Source organism: Colossoma macropomum, unplaced genomic scaffold (assembly GCF_904425465.1).
Source record: "Colossoma macropomum unplaced genomic scaffold, Colossoma_macropomum, whole genome shotgun sequence".
Taxonomy (NCBI): Eukaryota; Metazoa; Chordata; class Actinopteri; order Characiformes; family Serrasalmidae; genus Colossoma; species Colossoma macropomum.
This window is the reverse complement of record NW_023494785.1, coordinates 16,562,867-16,583,799: the sequence shown is the minus strand read 5'-3', so window position 1 is coordinate 16,583,799 and position 20,933 is coordinate 16,562,867. Positions and strand designations below refer to the sequence as shown.

At 38.1% G+C, this 20,933-nt stretch overlaps 1 protein-coding gene and 1 non-coding gene across 6 annotated transcripts; both read left to right on the top strand.

Moving 5' to 3' along the window:
• The first annotated feature begins 52 nt into the window (after window positions 1–52).
• Window positions 53–135, top strand: trnal-uaa. Its single transcript has one exon. It is a non-coding gene; the product is annotated as a tRNA-Leu (tRNA).
• Window positions 136–5,957: 5,822 nt separating this feature from the next.
• Window positions 5,958–20,395, top strand: casp2 (caspase 2, apoptosis-related cysteine peptidase). 5 transcript variants are annotated; one of them, XM_036584804.1, is made up of 12 exons: window positions 5,958–6,507; window positions 7,495–7,651; window positions 7,994–8,143; window positions 8,251–8,328; window positions 11,973–12,045; window positions 13,199–13,290; window positions 13,408–13,587; window positions 13,792–13,920; window positions 14,927–15,017; window positions 15,163–15,363; window positions 16,800–16,909; window positions 17,179–20,395. In XM_036584804.1, the coding sequence occupies exons 2-12, from the start codon at window positions 7,499–7,501 to the stop codon at window positions 17,311–17,313; spliced, it is 1,392 nt and encodes a 463-aa protein (XP_036440697.1). In that variant the 5' UTR covers window positions 5,958–6,507; window positions 7,495–7,498; the 3' UTR covers window positions 17,314–20,395. The 5 variants fall into 5 exon arrangements, with proteins under 5 accessions (XP_036440697.1, XP_036440690.1, XP_036440705.1 ...); XM_036584797.1 differs by having other exon boundaries at window positions 7,492–7,651; window positions 17,179–20,394; XM_036584812.1 differs by having other exon boundaries at window positions 7,492–7,651; window positions 15,163–15,357; window positions 17,179–20,393.
• The last annotated feature ends 538 nt before the right edge of the window (window positions 20,396–20,933 follow it).

Here is a 20,933-nt window from a genome sequence, read left to right as displayed (position 1 = left end):
GAACCATGACCTCCCCGCACCAGGAAAGGGCGCCTCTTCAGGAATTACTTACACCAGGATGGCCGAGTGGTTAAGGCGTTGGACTTAAGATCCAATGGACAGATGTCCTCGTGGGTTCAAACCCCACTCCTGGTAAGGAGAATTCACTTTAAGTGAATAAAACCCGCTCAGCTTTGCGGTTCAACACCTGAACACTCTGAAAACTACGGAGCCCTGCTGGTGACATCCCATATAAAAAAAATATTGCGACTTAGTAAAGCGTGAGAACGAGATAATGCCTTATAAAGCTGTGGTCAGGGCTTAATTATTCCATTCGCACGACTTACGAAGTCATGTCCACAAGCTCGGTAAAGTTAGGTTGATATTGGATATTCAGCGGATATTCGCGTTTCGCCCCTCCTATTGCTCACAAACAACCTCTTAGAATTTCTGAAATAACATTTTCTAAATCGTGGTAAAACAGACGACAAACTACAATCTTTATATTTCGCCGAAGTACCCGATCTTTCCATTTCGCCAAGTAGATATGATGAAAATAGCCGGAATCGCTGCTGTAGTCGCGTAACACGGTAAGGGACCGTCTGTAAAGTGCGGGTACTGCTTAAAAACGTAAAACATCCACATACATGAGCAGCTTGTTGGTGTTGTTTATAAAGACCTGAAACCTACTGAAATACAGTGATGATGTGAAAATCAATACCTGACATTAAGTATACACTTTTAGCAAATTAGACAGTCTAAAGGCATATGCAGTGGACCTACAAATTGAACTGAGACACACTGAACAAACCTACTGCAAAATAAAATAACTTGTACTTAATTAAACAACATAATACAAATAAAATACAAGCTTTGGTTTGAGACATGCCTGACAAACATACTACAACCTTTGGTAAAATATGCCTCGACTGAATTTTAATGATTTTTTATAGAAATAAATTGATACTCTGTCACATCCATATGACTTAGAGAGCTAAAATCACTTGTAGTGGAGACTTGCCTGACAAACATACTACAGCCTTTAGTTTGGTTAAGTATGCCTCGACTGAATTTTAATGAATTTTTTATAGAAATAAATCACAATTGTGACACATCCGTATGACTTACAGATCTAAAATCACTTGTAGTGTAGAGAGACATGCCTGACAAGACTTACAGATCTAAAATCACTTGTAGTGTAGAGAGACATGCCTGACAAACATACTACAACCTTTAGTTTGGTAAAATATGCCTCGACTGAATTTTAATGAATTTTTTATAGAAATAAATTGATACTGTGATACAATTTTAGTGTACACTGGTTTGCAGTGAACATGTCACAAACTACATTTACTATAAAGTTTACTACATTTATTCTTTGATTTTGGATTTTAATTTCCTGCAATGGACTTGCGACCTGTCTAGGGTGTTTTCTGCCTTTCGCCAAATGACTGCTGGGAATAGGCTTCCCCTCCCCCCCTGCGACCCAGAAGGATAAACAGCTTAGAGAATGTGTGTGTGTATGTCAATTTTAATTATTCTTCTTTAAAATTTCCTATTCACCTATTTGACATACTGAGCTAAAATCACTTTTAATTTATATAAATATATTTTAAACCTATAACTTTAGGTTTAAAAAGCACCTCTACATTTTATGGCCACCAGAGAATCACTTCCATCTTACATGGCTGCCCAACCTTGCTTGTGACAATCTGTGCATAGTTCCAGTCCTGATGTCACATACTGTAGAACATACACTTGATCAACGTCTTTAAGAGCATCTGAATACTAGAGTCAGGTGTGGTGGAACTACAACCCTGCTGGGTGGTAGTTTTTTAGGTGTAGAGTTGAGTATTTTTGAGCACCCCATTCCCAAAAAAGTTGGGAAAAGAATTTCAAATTTCAATTAATTGGACCACAGGACACTTTTCCACTTCTCCTCATTCCATTTTAAATGAGACTGGGCCCAGAGAAGGTGACAACATTTATGGTCCTGTTTATATACGGTTTCTTCTTTGTGTTTTAGAGTTTTAACTTGCATTTGTGGTTGCAATGATGAAATGTTTTCACAGACAGTGGTTTTCAGAGGTGTTTCTGAGCCCATGCAGTGATTTCCACTACAGAATCATGTCTGTTTTTAATGCAGTGCTGCCTGAGGTCCCAAAGATCATGGCCAGCAAATACTGTTTTTTGGCCTTGTCCCTTGCATACAGAGATTTATTTTATCTTTTAATGACACTATGTACTGTAGATGATAAAAAGCAACAGTTCTTTGCTATTTTATGTCAAGAAACATTATTCCTGAATTGTTGCACTATTCAATTGTGCGGTCTTTCACAGAGTGATGAACCCCTCCTCATCTTTACTTCTGAGAAACTCAGCCTCTCTGAGATGCTCTTTATACCCAATCATGTTACTGACCTGATGCCAATCAAACACCAGGTTTGTTTTTTTAACTTTTCACAACTTTACCAGCCTTTTGTTGTCTCTGTCCCAACTTTTTTGAAACATGTTCAAAATGGACAAATACTTTTCAAAAAACAATAACATTTTTCAATTTCTCAGTATCTTTGTACTACTGTCAATTAAATATTGAGTTTAAATGATTTGCACATCATTGCATTTTGTTTTTATTTACATTTTGTACAGCATCCCAACGTTTTTGGAAATGGGGTTGGAAATGATCAAGCTTCAGGCTTGTCAACTTCTTGGTGTCACTCCACTCTTCTGTTCCACCAGGGGTTCTAGTGTCCTGCTCAGCCAGTCTCCACCACTGACCAGCTCCTCAAGCCTTTCCAAACTGCCAATCCCGTGGTCCAGATTCACCCAATGTTTTGGGCTTTGGGAGCCTCACTTTATGTAGTGTACTCTTGTTTGGGACTGGCCCGCTCCGGCCCTGACTCCACTCACTTATTACCACACACACTTGTGGCCCATTTCTAAGACTGAATAACAAACAAACAGTATTGATTTAATGTTTTAGGCACTTGAGAAAAATGTATTTAAAAAGCTATTTAATTGGTCATTAGGCAATTAAGAATGCTAAGAAAAACATAAATATTAGGATGAATACAAATTTCCAAACATTCCAAACCCTCTTGGGGTTTCTAAACCCTTGTGGACATCAAGTAATAATTGTAGTTTTCATCCACTGGCCGGTTTCGTTAATTAGTCTTTCATTAAATCAGGAGTGCTAGTTGTTGGATTTTTACCAATCGATGTCATGGCTCAGGACATTAAGGAGAATTTGGGAACTAAACTTTGCTGCTCTAACCAGCTCAGAATATCTCAGGTACTTTTAAAAACATAAGAAATGCTTATTACATTTTACTTCACTGACTGTAATGCTTGTTTGTATTAATTCATATGTTATATTGTGTTTTTACAAGCCAAAATATGCTACAGCCAAGGCAAATGGTTTTAAATGTAAAGACTTTGGTCTCTTGCCTTGCAAAGTGTTGCAGCTTTCTGAGTGCATTTCTTAACCATGTTCTTGTTCTGCAATATCTTTTGTTTTAACCATTCTTCTGTTTTGTTGGATTTTGATTGTAAATTTGCCTAGTTTGTGCCTGCTTGCCGATGTACTGACACCTTCCTGATCAACTATGAGAGTCAGATTGTCCCTAATAAAGAGGGTTTGTTTTAACAAATAACTCAAACCTATAAAAAAATATAAATATGAAGATTTTAATATTTTTAACTGTTTAATTTCTAATAATTATGACTATGACTGTTGACATACAGATCTACAGATGTACAATCACCTTTAGTGTACTTACGCACATCTCATAAACCTTTGGTTTGGAAAACATGCAATATATATATGAGGAGTTTTAGGAGCATGTTATGCAAAGCTGCGCCGTGGGCATTTTAATTTTGGGCAATACATTTTAACTTTGACATGTTTTGCAGTCCTACTAGAATATTCAATATATATGCAGTAGAATTTTCCTGAAAAACCTTTCTCAAGCAAACTACAACCTTATTAGCATACTGTGGCAGAATGAGTTTTTTCTGGAACAAATAGTTTGTCGCACATGAACAACATACAATAGTCTGGTTGTCTTTATTATTTCATGAATGAAGTGTTGCTAAGGCACGTCCATGTGACAAAAAATTATATTCATCTTTAAAAAACAAATAAAACTGACAAAAGTGTATCCAGTCTAAATTAAGTACAAACTGCCATCAGTGTATCGAAAGATGTGCAGAATTAAAATAAATATATTCTGGGGTACGAATTGCTGAACAGCTGACTATAACTTATACAACACTAAACTAACATAACAGTAAAAATTAAAAATTATTTGTTGCAATCTTTCTATTTTAAAAAATACTTACTTCGCAGTACATATATCTTCCTAAACTACTTTTTTTACACATCCGTTTCACACATTTCACATTGCCATGTTGTTTCCTCATCAGGAACAGCACCTGGTATCATTCCAAAGCAGTCTGCATGGAGCCAACATTTACAAGTTCCACATGTTATATAAATAGCCAAATAGAAGAAAGTGTGTAATAACAGTACCAGCAAATTTTGAATTCAAACATTTTAAAATTTTAGTATAATAATAATTTTCTGAAAATCTCTTAAAAACAAAAATCAGTGAAACAATGCAGCAGCCACACCAACTATCAATAAAGAAACCAACTATCAATATCTCTATGTCATATGGATTTGACACAGCGGCAATTTATTTCTAGAAAAAATTCATTAAAATTCAGTCGAGGCGTATTTTACCAAACCAAAGGTTGTAGTATGTTTGTCAGGTCTGTCTCTGTACACTACAAGTAATATTAGATCTGAAAGTCATATGGATGTGACACAATAGCGATTTATTTCTGTAAAAAATTCATTAAAATTCAGTCAAGGCATATTTTACCAAACTAAAGGTTGTAGTATGTTTGTCAGGCATGTCTCTCTACACTACAAGTGATTTTAGATCTGTATGTTATATGCACGTGACACAGTGGGAATTTAAATGTCATAAAAAATCAAAAAAGGGAATGTGTTATCAAACTAAAGGTTGTATTATTTTTGCGAGATGGATACCTGTACACTACAAGTGACTTTAGATGTGTATGTCTTATGGACGTCTCACAGTACCAATTAATTACATATAAAAATAATCTCTGCATTTCAACCAAGGCAAATTTTATCAATCTAAAGGTTGCAGTATGTTTGTCAGATCAGGTCAGATGTATACTTGTTAGTGTCAGTTATTGATTTTCACATCATCTTTCTATTTCACTAGGTTTAAAGTCTTTATAAATAACGCCAAAAGGCTCCTCATGTCTTTGAATGTTTTACGTTTTTAATCAGTGACATCATATTTACCGCACTTTACCGACGGTCCCTTACCGTTTTCGGCGCCTACTGCAGCGATTCCGGCTATTTTCATCAAAAGTACTCGGCGAAATGGAAAGATCGGGTACTTTGACGAAATATAATGATTGTAGTTTGTCTGTTTTACCACGATTTAGAAAATGTTATTTCAGAATTTTTAAGAGGTTGTTTGTGAGCAAAAGGAGGGGCGAAAGGCGAATATCCAATGTCAACCTAACTTTACCGAGCTTATGGCCACACATTATTTTTATTCATATGGGATTCCTCCGTAGAAAACACTTCTGAGGCGTAACGAAGAAATCAGGACAGAGTAATTTACAAAATGTGCAAGCCACACTGACAAAAAACACCCAGGACAATACAGATGCTCTTTAAAGCTGTCAGCGTGTACCAATATCTAGGCTAGTTAGCCAGCTAGGTAACTAGCGGAGCTGCCCTTTGTGTCGGTACTAGCGCCTGGTCCGTTGCCCACCTTGGAGACAGTCTAGTAAGCCGAGACCCCACTGACAGTCAGGGCTGTATTAGACCACAGCGCGGCAGTAACTCTACTCCGTGCCGTTCAGCCTCCATCCACATCCTGGAGAAGAAGCAGCCGCTGCCTCTCATTCGCTGTCGGTTGGCGCGGAAGTTCCTTCAGGAGAGCCCCTGCACTGTCAATTATTTTTTAAATTCTCTCTTTTCTCCGTTAACCCTGGATAACAAATGTTCGTTGTTGATGCTGTGTCAATTATCTTCATTCACGAAACTCCACACAGGACTGAGTGACTCGTACCGGAATGCATTGTGTTGTTGTTGTCTTTTTTAGCCTGGTTAGCTCGACTAGTTTAGCTGTCTGCTCTTTATGCTCTTTAAAGCTGTCAGCGTGTACCAAATGTCTAGGCTAGGCTAGTTAGCTAGCTAGGTAACTAACTTAGCTACTTTACTACAGAAGAGCAAAAGACCACCAGGCTGCTGCCGAGTGTGGCAACAACTTTTGCTGCCACCTTCGTTCATTTTAAGTTGGCTGGACGAGCCTTATTGTTTTTAGCTGGTTAGCTAGCTAACGTTAGATAGCTAACTTACTTAGACCGCTGGCGAAGGTTGGCTTTTCTGTTCCTGAGCTGTTCAGCACGTCCTCCTGAAGTAACTCACGAAGCAGTCGGCTATTTTGGAAGTATACTGAGAAAACACCACTGACGGTACGTTTTTTAATAACCTTGACATGCTATAATGACTTAAGTTATTTAACCTAGCTAATCTACCTATGTTTTAACATAACGCTATAGTGTTTTGAAAAACCATAAAATGTTATTTTTTTATGAATGCTGAGTGGATGTGATGGAATTTCTTGTTAACGGATCATGTGTGTTGTTCCTTGTTCTTGCTAAATGTTATTGAAATGTAACGTTACTACAAATAGTAAAGGCACCCAGCTGTTAATACTACGATACACTTTTAACAGTAAGCAATGTGAGTTTGTTTTTACGTTACTTGCTGCAATTAGCAGCATTGAACTTCCTGCTTGTAAAATTTAAATGAAATTGGTTAATTAAGGAATTAAAGATGTTATTGAAGGGACATTTCATTATTTTTCTAAATTTCTGCAAAATTCAAACCTGGAGATGTAAACAAAGTCATACAGAGCGGTTTGATGTAAGAAGACTAACTGAAGAGAAACTTAATGACTTCCTTCTTTACATTGGTGGTGATAGAACTGGCAGAACTGGGGTTCTGTTTTGGCTTTCAACACCCTGCATGTACCCCCCTATAATGAATGGATTTTAAAAATGTTATTTAGGCGATAACCTTAATTCAGAACGTTCACTGAACAATGTAACCTATCAGACATCGGCCAGCAGGTTCATAAGCATCTCATATACTATTTTCCATGCAGTAGCTTTTAGCGGCATTAAATGCTTTGGACGTTTGGTTTCTCCCGCCATCGCTGTAAACAATTGTCTTGGTAAGTTTCTCTAGAACGAAGGATTTAACATCAAACCACTCACTCACAACATCAATGACTTTCTTTGCATTGTTACAGTAGATTTATGCAGAAATTTTGAAAATGTGTTAGAAATCCCCTTTAAACTGCCTTTAATTGTGATGCATTGTAGTCTCACAGAGTTCTACTCTTCCCCCCCCCGACACACACAAACACACACAACATGTACAAACCTCCACAGCAGCACCATGCTTGGAGAGTGTGGCATGAAAGAGCGAGATAAGCTGGCACTGAAGAAGAACTCGGTGGCCCTTTGTAGAGAAATGGTGGTGGATGAGCTACTCATCCAGTTTTTGCAGGCAGATGACGTGCTGACTGAAGGCATGGCTGAAACCATTCTGGTAAGGTGCATCTCACTAATGGTGCAGATTCTGTTATTGTGTTGGGAACAGTTAATTGCTCTTCTAACTGTTTACTCATAAATACCATTGATTATACATCAAAAGGGCTTAGGTAAAGATTTGGAACTGGAGTTAAGGTTTATTATTTACCTACAGTTGGCTTTTCAGAATAATATCTCATTTGATATGTATGTGTACATATGTATTGTAATGGAATATATATATATATATATATATATATATATATATATATATATATATATATATATATATATATATATGTATATGTATATGTGCACTGTAGTAATAGTGTTTGACCTTTTCATGACTTGAATTCTGCAGGCAGAGCCAACGTCCCATAAGCGAAGCTGGCGTTTGCTGTCGCTGTTGCCTAAACGTGGCCCCCGAGCCTTCGAAAGTTTCTGCATCGCTCTCAGAGAGACAGAGCAGCAGCACCTCTGCAGCCTGCTCATTCGATTCAGAGACCGAGAGGTGAGGAAATGACTCCCACTGCAACAAACATCACAACGGTTTCGAGAGTTAGAAATGCCAGAGGCAAGAGTTGTTGTAACATGAGTTGTGCACGCATGTGGTTGCAGAGCACACCCACAGAGAGTGAGGGAGAAATCTCATTGACACAGGACAGCACACCTGCTAAGAACAGGAAAGATCAGAAGGTGAGAGTTATAGATGCATATAAACTAATGACAAAGCAGGAAAACTTTCTGAAATAAGCCCATCACTTTTAAAGCGTTTCAGTGATTTTTCTTAGCGCTACATTTTACCCATATTATATATCGCCATTGTGCTTTATTATGCATCTGTTCTTAAAAAAAATTTCCTCTATATCAGTTGTCCTTAGCCAACTGATACTGCCTGCAGAGGTGCCTGACATTCTATGTACAAAATGCACAGATAGAGAGGGACAGAGAAAGTGAGGGTGATGGTAATAGAGAGGAAGAGCTATCCCTGGCAACTGTTGCAATCAGTGATACACCTATTAAGAGAAAGCAAGACCCTGAGAAAGATGGCTCACTTACTGAGAACAGCAGCAGGGTAGAGGTAAGATTCATAAGCCTTATATATTTTTTGAATGGTTTACGAGTGTGTTATATGCGTTCTGACAGTGGTACAGTACTGATGGATGGCAATTTTGAATGTATTTAGGCTGCACTATTTCTCAGAGATAGTGATTTAGAGAGATCTGACTTGGTACTGTGGGTAAGCATTTAATATCCCAATGACAAAATGTTAATCTGGTTTCATAACATGGTGACCTGAGGTGATGTCTGGTTTTGGGAGACTAGCAACTGGTAAGTGGTAGGTATGTGGCACGCAGAGATGGATACCCTTGGTACAGTAGCAGTTCCACTGAATTTGGACAAACAATAGGGTCATGACTATTGTAAGAAACACCAGAGCTCAAATTTGCCACTTACAACAGTACTGCTGCACTAGGAAGTGCCTTAGTGGTCTGTGTACTTTCACTAGACCTATGAAGTTGGGCATTATTCTATAGTCAGCATCATGCCCATGTTAGGATCTCTGGGTCTAAGCTGTTTTTCTCTATAATGGAAATTAGTAGTGTTTTCTGAAAATCGTTGTCATCACACCCTGTGGTAAACTAAAATGCTGCAAAGCCAATACTTTTTGTTTTCCCTAAGGGTGTCACTGGATTCTCTCAATTACAAGTTTTTTTACCAGTTGAAATACAAATAATGCTACATAATATTAAACTTTTTGTGTGGTTTACTAAACTATTTAAACTGCAGCGTAAAACCTCCAAAGCCTAAAACTACCATGACGCATGCTGGTTTGCGTGGGGTATTTTGTTGAAGTTGCTAGTCTTAGGATGTCAGTTCAGTTCATAGCTGTGTTCGCTTGCATATAGCAGTAGTCATATTTGGACTTCATACTGACCTCATTATTCTGAGGATTCAGCAATATTCAAAGGTAAAATTTCTGTACGCATTTGCTTTGGAACATTTTAGCATACCACAGGATGCGACACTAATCAGTGTTCCAATACACTATTCACTTCTGCCATTAAGAAAACCAGCTTAGACCAAGTTCCTACTATGGGCGTGATGATGACAATAGAATGATGACACAGCTTTAGAAGTCTATATACACCATCGGAAGACCTAACGGAGACAGCTGACTCTGTTCTGGTACCATGCAAAAAGACACAAAATCACTGACTGTGTATAAGAAATTGTGTTGCTCACCTGAGAACAAATCTCTGCGCAACAGAAGACTTCAGGTCACCAGATACCGTCTCGTGAGGGCAGAGATTTTGCCTGAGGGCAGCAGTCAGAATTACCTTGTGTCTTGTGTGAGGACACCACGGGCATTAAGCCTCAGGGGTGCATTGATCTTACCAAAGATGGCAATGAGTCGTTTCTTGCCACTCAAACAAATCCATGTTTGCTTTGCGAAACACCCCCTTAATGCTTGACACATGAAGGTGGAGATGCCATTCAGATGCGAGGGATTTCCCATAGAGAGCATTTTCTCTTCTCTGTTCACACAGCAGCGTATATGCACTGCTCTTAAAGATAATGGCTTCCTGTCAGCACCCCACTGCCTTAAATGATATCGGGGAGCGCTGATTCTGTTTTCTGTAAGACACAATGGAAGTGGTATCTGTCTTTATTAGAACGTGAGCACCTGGAGAAAATGTCTCAGCGTGAGAAATACTGAAAAGAATTTGGCACATTAATGTGTAGACCATTGACCCCTTGCAGACTCCTTTCACACTGTTGGGACACATCTATCAATATAACCACTCTACAGTGTCACAAGTGCTGAAGTAGTTGTAACTGTTCATGGGTTTCTTATTTGGAGGTAGAGGAGCTTATTTTTAAGTAGAGGAGCACTTTTTCTGGTGTGTTTGGGGAGAGATAGTTGGCTTGCTTTTAGCTAATATGGGCTACTTCTACTACTATCTAGTATGCTATTTGAATATGACGTAACTAACTGTTCTTTTGTTATAGCTGGTTACCAGTTGGAGAGACAGGGACTTACATCGTAGTATTACCATATCGTATGTATTATCGTAAAATACTTACTTGCATTATTACATAGTTTTATTTGACATACTACAGCAAACTTTCAACAACATAAAGCAGAATAAGTAATTATTTCAACGTGATTGTCAAATTCTTTAGAAAATTAGCATTTATTTTAGCATAATTGTCAAAATCTCCAGAAAATAATAATTATTTTGACATAATCTGTTGAAATCTCAAGATAATAATACATTATTATTTTTACATAAATGTTCAAAATTCTAAAAAAAGAATCATTATTTTGACATTATTTTGAAAATAAGTTATTGTTTTGAGATAAAAAGTAGAACTAGCAAACAAGCATGTTTTTCTCCCCTTAAATAAAAGTGTGAGTGCACATGCTCTATTTGCTCCTTTGCTGAGACACCTATTTAACTGTTGAAATGTCTGGAATGATATACGATCAACTTATTCCTGAACTGACAGGTTATGAGGGTTATAGTATAGAATGATACAGTTCTGTTCTTCTGTGGTAAATATACTTGTGGTTCATGGGACTGTGTAACTTTGGATTTTACTGAGTGTTGTTTATGTCCCTATAGTGACATTACAGTCAGGTGATTCAGTGTTGCAGCTTACTGTCCACAGCTAACCATACATCTTTTACACTGACTTTTCTCATATTGAATGCTTTGTTTGTTAAGTCATTCACTTAGTCATGTGTACTATTTAAATTGTGTGTGTATGCTTAGTATACATGTTTTTTTCCTGCATTCTGGTTTTATATGTTCCTTGAAAAGCAAGTATAAACGTAGACCATGTTTGTTCTTCTGTAATTTCTTGGTTAATCAGTAACGAGGACTCTTACTTTAATATCAGCACTCACAAAATGAAATTTCTGATCTAGGATCATTATTTGCCTTTGATATCCCATTGAATATAACTAGCTAAACAGAGGAGGGCTGATCCTGGGTTAGCACACTTAATCTGAGTAGTAGTGGAGTGTACACCTTTAAAAAATAAGTCAGAAGAACCTGAATTACAGTTGCAGGCAGCGAGGAGAGAAAGACAAAAAAACACTTGCTACCATACTTACAGTGCCACACCCAGACTGCAGGCAGTCTTCCTGGTGATCTCAAATGAGTCACAAAAAGAGGTTCCTCAACTCTTACATTTCTTTAGCAATCAAAAAGCATGTGAGAAGACTAACACCGTTAATAAACAATCAGCCCATGAATGTTGTGTGTTCAGTTGAACTGACCTACACTATACAGTGACTTTGTTTTACTTGTTTCTTTTTGTGTTTACAGAGATTTCCAGACCCCACTCTTCCACTCCCAACGCAGGAGTGTGCAGTGCCTGCCAAAAGAGCTCGCACCCATGGTGAGTGTGTGTGTGCGATAGATCATGAGAGTCTGTTTTCTAGTCTTTAAAGGAGCTGTCACCTCTTTTTTGATGTAGTGAAATTGTTTATTTTGTTGTGGATAGGCCACTGTCAGTCAATATACTGATTAAATTGCCCACACAGGCCTGATCAAACAGTGCAGTTTAGGTTTTCTGGCTTTTAATTGTATTTGAATTAAGGTTTAATGATGTATAATACTGTGCAAAAGTCATAGGCGGCCAAGAAAATTGTTTAAACTGGTTATCTTGCCAGTGCGTTTTTGCCAGTAAACATCAGATTAAATACAAATAAAGACATTAAAATACAACAAAAAGTTAAAAATTAAAATATTAAAAATAGTTAAATATCTTTGACTATTAAAGGCCATTAAGAATATTTTGGATACTTATATATTTTTTATATAATAAATAAACACTAACTGCCCAGATTAAGTTCTTTATGCATTTTCTCAGATGCTCAAGACTTTTGCACAGTAATTTATTTTCAAATGTGTATTTGGTTAATGATAATAAAGACATTGTCTTTAGGATCATTGGGCTATTTTTAATATTTACAGTCAAACCGGTGGGCCCTTTAACGTAAAAAAAAAGTAGATCAATTGTTTTCATTTCTTAAAGTCTTCATTGTTCTGTATGCAACATAAAGTATAATAAAAATAAGGAAAAGATGAACAGAACACTAAGCATCTGTTCTCAGCTGCTGTGCTTAACCATGTGCTCTTGCTAACCAGGTAACACATACGGTGCTTTGCAAAAGTTTAGTCACTTGAGAAAATTATATTTAAAATGTTATTTTTGGGCAGTAAGTATTATTGGAATAAGTACAAAAAACATTAATCCAAAAGTATTGATTTTGAATGAAACAGTGTTTTCATTTAATCATTTCCAGTCCTCTCCTGAAGAAAACCCTGGATTATTTGCAGCTATTATCCACTACCTGGTTTGGCTAATTTATACTTTATTAAATTAAATCAGGTGTGCTGGTGATGGAATTTAACAGATGACCAATGAATACGCAGGGTTTATTAGTAGACAATGTGCAGTTTTGATAAGGATTTCAAAATGTCTGAAAAAAGTGATTCATGCTTGTGCTTACATTGTGAATAAAGTCATGATTTGTTTGGGTTTTCAGAGTCTATGGAGATGTGTTTGGATGCTGACAGTCCTGTGACCACTGCTGTGCTACCCTGCACTCCTGAGTTCTACATGTCCCACAGTGCACAGGTACACACACACATACTCATTCAGCTTATTGCAATGTCTCAGTAGTAACATATTTTCAGACAACATTCAGTCTCTTGCCACCTCAGAAACAGTCCCCCCCTGCCTTTGATTCCTCAGGCCTACTCAATGAGCTCTAGTCCACGGGGCCTTGCCCTAGTGGTGAGTAACGTGCGCTTTGAGCCAGAATTATCGGAACTGGACATACGGAGAGGAGGAGAAGTGGATGAAGAGGTGCTGAGGAGACTCTTTACGGAGCTGGACTTCACAGTCAGCCTACACAAAGACCTCACTGTCCAGGTGCCACTCCCAGCCCTTGGGCTCAGCAAAAAGCCAGGAAATTTACAGCTAAAAATATGCATGGTGTTATGTTTGTCTTATATTTGTGATTAGCAGGTACCTTAGAATTGTGCCTGAAGGTGGTGAAAATTGAATTGTTCAGTATTACTAAATATTACTAAATACTCAGTTTGTAAAATGTATCTTTTTCTCTCTCTCTCTCAGGCGATGCGGGACCGTATAGAGCAGTTTGCACGGCGGCCGGAGCACGCAGTGTATGACTGCTGTGCTGTATGTTTACTGTCTCATGGAGTTGAGGGCTCCATCTACGGAACTGACGGACAGCTGCTGGAGGTTAGCCTTCTGTCGTCACTTCAGCATTGAGGAGCGTGTACATATCTGAAAAAGTACCCACTCTGGTATCTGTATTCAAGTACCAAATGTGCATCGGTGTCAGCCTATGCTGTTTGCCCCATAAAAGATGCATTTTGTCCGCAGTTCTGAAGGTATACATCTGTATAAGGCTGGGATATGGAAAATCTGCAAAAATACAATTTTACTCGTAAACATTAACATCATTAATTCTGTTACACTCAGTACACAGCTAAAGCAAAACAGATATCACTATGCATGAGAAATGAGCCACGCCATTTGTGTGTGTTTTTAATTGTGTGTCAAAAAGTGTAAAATTCTGTGGTTGTAAGAAGTGATTAATTAGATTATCAAAAGAATATCAGACAGTAAAGAAAATCAAAACCTTAGAAATGTACTACATCAGTAAATTTACACCAATTAGCTATAACATTTAAAACCAACTCCTTGTTTTTACACTTATTGTTCATTTTGTCAGCTCCACTTACCATATAGGAGCACTGCAGTTACATATGGTAGTTCATCTGTTTCTCCACATACTTTGTTAGCCCCCTTTCACCATGTTCTTCAGTGGTCAGGACCCCCCAGAGCAGGTATTATCTGTGTGGTGGATCATTCTCAGCTCTGCAGTGACACTGACACTGCAGAGAAACAGATGGACTACAGTCTGTAATTGCACAACTGCAAGCGCATCTGTATGGTAAGTGGGGCTGATAAAATGGACAAAAAATGTAGAAACAAGGATGTGGTTTGAATGATACGGTTGATCAGTGTATACACCTTGGGAGACGTGAATATAAGGGTTATTGTCTCTAGACTAGCGATTGACATCTGTAAATAAGCCAGAGATATCCTGATTTGTCTAGAGATAGCTGCTAAGATGCTGGTTGGAATACTCAGAATGAGAAATGATTGACAGTAATTTGTTTATTTGCCATACATAGACAATCTCAGTGTGTTTTCCTCTGTCTCTTTCTCTGTTTTGCAGTTGGACTGGGTGTTTGAGAGGTTTGATAACGCTCGCTGCCCCCTGCTTCAGAACAAGCCAAAAATGTTCTTCATCCAGGCCTGTAGAGGAGGTTGGTGCACATACTGCACATACAATTCACATAAATCATTTGTAATATTCTGACAAATGTTTTAAGTGAACATGAAACTAGCTATCAAAAAGCTGGTCTCAGGCATAACATGCAGAACTCTAGCCCTTGTTGCTTCCTGTTTCAGAGGAGATGGACAGTGGTGTAGACCAGTTAGATGGTGATGATCGTGCAGAGCCTACAGACTGTGAACAGAGGGATGCAGGGAGAGAAGAGAAGAGCGCAAGACAGAACGAAACAAGGGAGCAGAGAGACAGCGAGAGACTTCGAGTGAAACTACCCCAGAGATCCGACATGATCTGCGGATTTGCCACTCTCAAAGGTTTCAGTGTGTATCCACTTATGTCTTTGTGGGAGTGTAATGTATGTGGATCTGTAGAAATGTTTAACGGGATCACTATCCCTTATATGAAAAGAAGTAATGGAGAATAGCTTCCTGTTTTGTGAATAGGACCCTGTTTACACTTTGCATTTGCATCTGATCACTATGACCTGGACCTGATGATCAACACTGAATTAGGACCTAGCACATTTACACTTGGCCTTTTCAAATATAGCTACAGATATTGATCTCATTTTTCTGCTCAAAGTTTACATTTTAAAATTGCTGCTGTTGTGCTGGAGCACAGTAGGTAGAGCCTATGTGGGCTGTACCGTGTTCAATGCTATGTGGAAAATATTGCACAATGTTTCAGCATTTTAAAGTACAGAGAAAGAAAAGACAGGGAGTTACAGTCACATGCAGAAGTTGCACTGCTTGCATTTGTTTTGTTGATTTTTCAAATTGACAATACAGTTATTGGCGGTAACATTCAAACCATATCCTTGTTTTTACTCTCATTGTCCATTTTGGCAGCTCCACTTACCATCTAGGTGCTCTTTGTAGTCCTACGATTACAGGCTGTAGTCCATCTGTTTCTCTGTATACTTTGTTTGCCCCCTTTCACCCTGTTCTTTGATGGTCAGGACCACCATAGAGCAGGTATTATTTGGGTGGTGCATCTTTCTAGGCGCTGACGTGGTGGTAGCGTGGTTGTGTGTGTTGTGCTGGTATGAGTGGATCAGACACAGCAGTGCTGCTGGAGTTTTTAAGCACAGCGTCCACTTACTGTCCACTCTACTGCACACACCTACCTTGTTCGTCCACCTTTCAGATGTAAAGTCAGAGACAGTAGCTCATCTGTTGCTGCACAGTCATCCTCTAGTCCTTTATCAAAAGCCGGAGCCATAATAATTTAACAATGGCTGATTAGGTATAAGTACACATACTCTACAAGACACAGTTATGCACATTTCATTGCACAATTACTGTTTATTTATTTCCTGAATTTAACATATTTGAAAATAATAAAATTACAACTCAACAAATAAATATAAATGGTGCACTAAAGTTTTCAGAAAACTGCCATCTTCAAGTGTGTTCTCTGTGTAGAGGATGTGCTCATCTAGAAAATCAACAAACGTGTAATTTGATTTTGCATATGACTGTATGTATGTTTTGCTCAGCACCCGTTACTGAAACATGATTGAAAATAAACTTTGGGTTAAAATGGCAGGCGGTTGTGACTGTAGATCTGTATACTGTCCTCATGAACTTTTGTTCGTAATCGTTGTTGTCTTTCAAATGTGTATTTGGGCAACATCCACATATTGGAAGCATTTGAATTTCAAGTGTAAACATGGCCTAATTATTGTCCAGACAAATGAAAATAAGGGTGTTTTTAAAAATGAGCTGAAAATGTGTTTGTGTGTGTGTGAACTTAGGCACTGCTGCAATGAGGAACACAAAGAAAGGCTCCTGGTTCATTCAGGAACTCAACGCAGCTGTGAGACAGAGAGCCAGAGACACGCACTTATCGGATATACTGGTGCAGGTAATAAACACGCAGAGCTTTTAGACCAGGGATGGGGAAGTGAGCGGCGGAATTCTGCACAGTTTGGCCATTTCTCTGCTGTGGCACAATAAGCAAACCTAATAGTTAACCGATGAGTTGAGTCAGACGTGCTTGTACACAACCAAACAGTGCAGAAATCCCACGCTATAGGACTGGAGTTTCGCACCTCTGCTTAAGACCAAATGCAAGTAATAGATGTGTTTATTCATGCAACGTGTAACACTGCTTGCTAATATTTTTCCTGATAGGTGAATGCACGAATTAAGGAGAGAGAAGGCTACGCACCAGGTTCGGCTCATCATCGCTGTAAAGAGATGTCTGAATTTACCAGCTCTCTCTGCAAAGACCTCTACCTCTTTCCCAAGTACTGCCCAAACAACTAGACAGTCACACACCGCTGTAAAAGGCCTTAAATACACAAATATTTCAAATTTGTAAGCTTTTCTTTTCAACTCATTCCTTGAAACATTCACACAATTCTGTGCTGTACATATCTGCTCTGGGTTTTGCTAATAATTGGGCCAATTATAGAATTACAGACATTCCGTTTTGTTTTTCACTTTTATTTTGTATTCAACCACAAGCACCAAGCACTGTGTGTTTTTACACACATTTATACATATGGTTCTGAAACAGATGAGTCGTTTTGTACATGTCCAAAAACATGCATTTGTGAATATAATTTGTTTTTATATATCCATATATTACATATGCTTGTTACACCAATATTTCAGTCTATGAAATAACACAGATGTTTTTAAATTCCATTTGTCTTTTTATCTGGGTGTTTCTTTGAATATACCAATCACAATTTTACAAATTGTAATGCTAGCCTTTTTTCAGAGATCTATTTTTGTCAGTTTTGTAGGAATACAACTATGTACAGTTTTTTTTACTTTTACTTTTTTTCTTGCTTTTTCTCTCAAAGCCGCATTTATGCAGAAATTATAGCATGGTGAGGGTGGACCCCTCCCCCCACACCCTCACTCCATCAGATCCCTTTCTCCCATACTGTGTTCACAGTAAATACTCACACATTGCATGCCTTTTGGCTATACCACCCTGCAGTGTTCTGTACTCCACAATTTTTAATGGTGCACATTGCAGTGTCTGCAGTACTGACTGCACAAACATCTGCCTTAGTATTAGAACACAGACTAATATTGCTGTTCTTTTAGGCTGATTCTTAACCCTTAGGATTAGTAAATGTTCAAACAGTTTTGGGAAATTTGTTTGGAAGTGGTTAAATGTGTAATGATGTCAGCAATAGGAAAACTCACTTGCCAAAATATTGTTTTTCAGTGTAACATTCTTGTGCTCTAAATATCTTTTCAGTTAACTTATTTGCCTTTTGTAAAGCATTGCTTTTATGGTTACATTCCACATGTAAATCAGTTTTGCTCTTTATTTCTTGCTGCTCAACTGATCTTCTCCATTGTATGGCTATGATTGTAGATGACTTCCCCACCTTATTTCTCCTCTAGGAGGCAGTAGAGCCATAAGAAAAGAGGTCAGCTTTGCTCACTCACTCATTTGTCCTACTGGATTCAAGGATTTATTCTGTAAGATTTGAACACATGCTTTAAGTGAATGCCTCTCTGTCCCCTGTCTTATCTGTAATGTGTCTGACGGTTAAAAGGTGTTTTGAAAATTCTGAGTCGGTTTTATGGTCAGTATGATGGCCTCAAACTGCAGGTTTCCTTAGGTTCAGTTTAATGCAGTGAGATTGGGGTGCACAATGTTTCTTTGGTATGCCTCGTGAATTTGACCAAATCAGAATATAGAACATGTCTGTGTGAGGCTTGTGTAGTACTGCAGGGGTCACAACCTTTGACACAGGTCTCTGTCATTCTCCAACACCTTCAGCATTTCAGTTCACATTAATCATCGTTAACACATCATCTTTCATTATTAGAGACAGCTGCTGTATATTTTTGATGCCAAATTATATTACTACCGCATGACTTTTATATGGGGCGTATGTTTTTTTTATTTGGCTTTGTTATTTTTTATTTTTTTTATTTTTTAATAATTTAACAGCAGTAGCTGACTTCATCACAGCAAGTATTTTGTACAAACATGTTCCATACTGTGTTAAATTCAGACTGTTGTGCCAACCTGTTATTCTTTTCATGCTGAATATATGCAGCTGTATTTTGACCATTTGAGTAGGTGGGTGCTGGGTAATGAGTAAAATACTACAGTTTGCCATCTGTAGTATGGTATCATATATTATGTAAATCATAATTGAAAGTTTGGAAAGAAATTTTCTTTGACATTTTTATATCAACATATATTTATAAATGCTAAGATTTAAAGATTTAAGATAAAGGAAGGACTGTTGTACTTATGAATCAATGAAATAGTTCAGTAGGGTTTCCCGTAAGTGTTGACGGGGTCACAGCAGTATTGATTTGCTTCCTTTGTGAATGATTATATTCAGAGTTATAACCACCACCCCTGCGCCAGTTTTCTTTTCTTATGTGAATTTTACTGCCATTGTTTGTTTGTTTTTTTTTCTTTCTTTTTTTTTTGAAACCCTATAGCACCTGATAGTGTTTTAGATTCTGTTCTGAAGTTTTTCCTGTATATGATCCTACAGTCTGATCACAACCAGCCACATACAGTCGTATGCAAATATTTGAACACCCTGATCAAATGACATGTTTTATTAATTCCTCTGCATCCTCTGCAGGGAATAAATTTAAATATGGCATTTCTGCAAATTTTAGTGCACAATTTCTATTTAAATGCTGCATTTAACATAATGGAAAAAATAAAACATAAAACTTGCCAAAACTTTTGCACAATTTGTTACTTTTTTCCCCCAATATGTTTAATTCAGCAAATAAACAATAATTGTGCACTAAAATGTGCCAAGGGCTGTTCACTGTAGAGGATGTTTTTTACTTATTTTCACTCAACAAAATGTCGTTTGACCAGGAGCGCCCACACTTTTGCATACGACTGTATGTGGCCGAAACTCCCCTTTGTGCCTGATGAACTTTGTCGAGAAGTGCAACACCAGTGTGCTCTGAGTGAAATGTTCATTATATTTAATATGCAGTGTGGTTTCCACCCATCCCATTGGGGAAGAATGACCTACTCATTAGTATGACTTGCAGTTAATTTTTAAATGATTGACTCTATTCACTGCCATTATCTGTTCTAACAAGCTCTGGAGGGTGCTGTGGAAAATATTGTTATTCAGTCATTTGTGATATTTTTGTAAAAACAAAAAAACTGTCTTAGAATAAAAAGTATATTGTTCAAAAAGAAATTTGCAACGGTAATATTGCTTTGTGTGTATTGGCCGTGTGTGTGTGTGTGTGTGTGTGTGTGTGTGTGTGCGCACACTTGTTGGTGTGTGTCTGCATGCATGCATGCATGTCTGCTGGTGTGCTTTTGTCTGGTTGTCCCATTGTTTGTGTATTCTTGGACATTAATTAACACATTTAGAGTGTGTGTTGGGGCGAGAGGGGTGTTGTGTTTCTGTTTGCTTGGCTTGTTGCTAGCAAGGTGTAGTAGCTTGCATGGTTGGGGCAGTTGGCTGTTCTAGTGTTTTCCTGCCCTTTTGCTGGTCACTACATGGTAATGTAGGTTGAAGTATCCTTTTGTAGATCTTTTTGAATCATTTTTAGTTATTACAGCTGTTCTGCTGTTATTTAAGTGCTGTATTGTTGACGCTTTAGCATGTGCTCTTCTTTCCCCCGCTCTCTCTTTTCCCCAGCTGCTCTGTCCTGTTCCTCTGTGTGCTGTGGCTGCCTGGTTTTCATGGTGATGCATTTTTCCGGTTCCTTCAGTGGCCTTGCTCAGGTTTCTCTGTCCTGCTGTGGCTGATGGAATGATGGCTGCAATGGTGATTCACCCCGATCACATTACATTTGCCTGCCATAATGTTTTCATGACTGTAGTGTTATGGGTGCGTTAATGACTAGATTGTGATGCACTCAGTATTCAGTCAGCCCTCAGCAGTTCTTCCAATTTCCATTTCCAGTAGAGC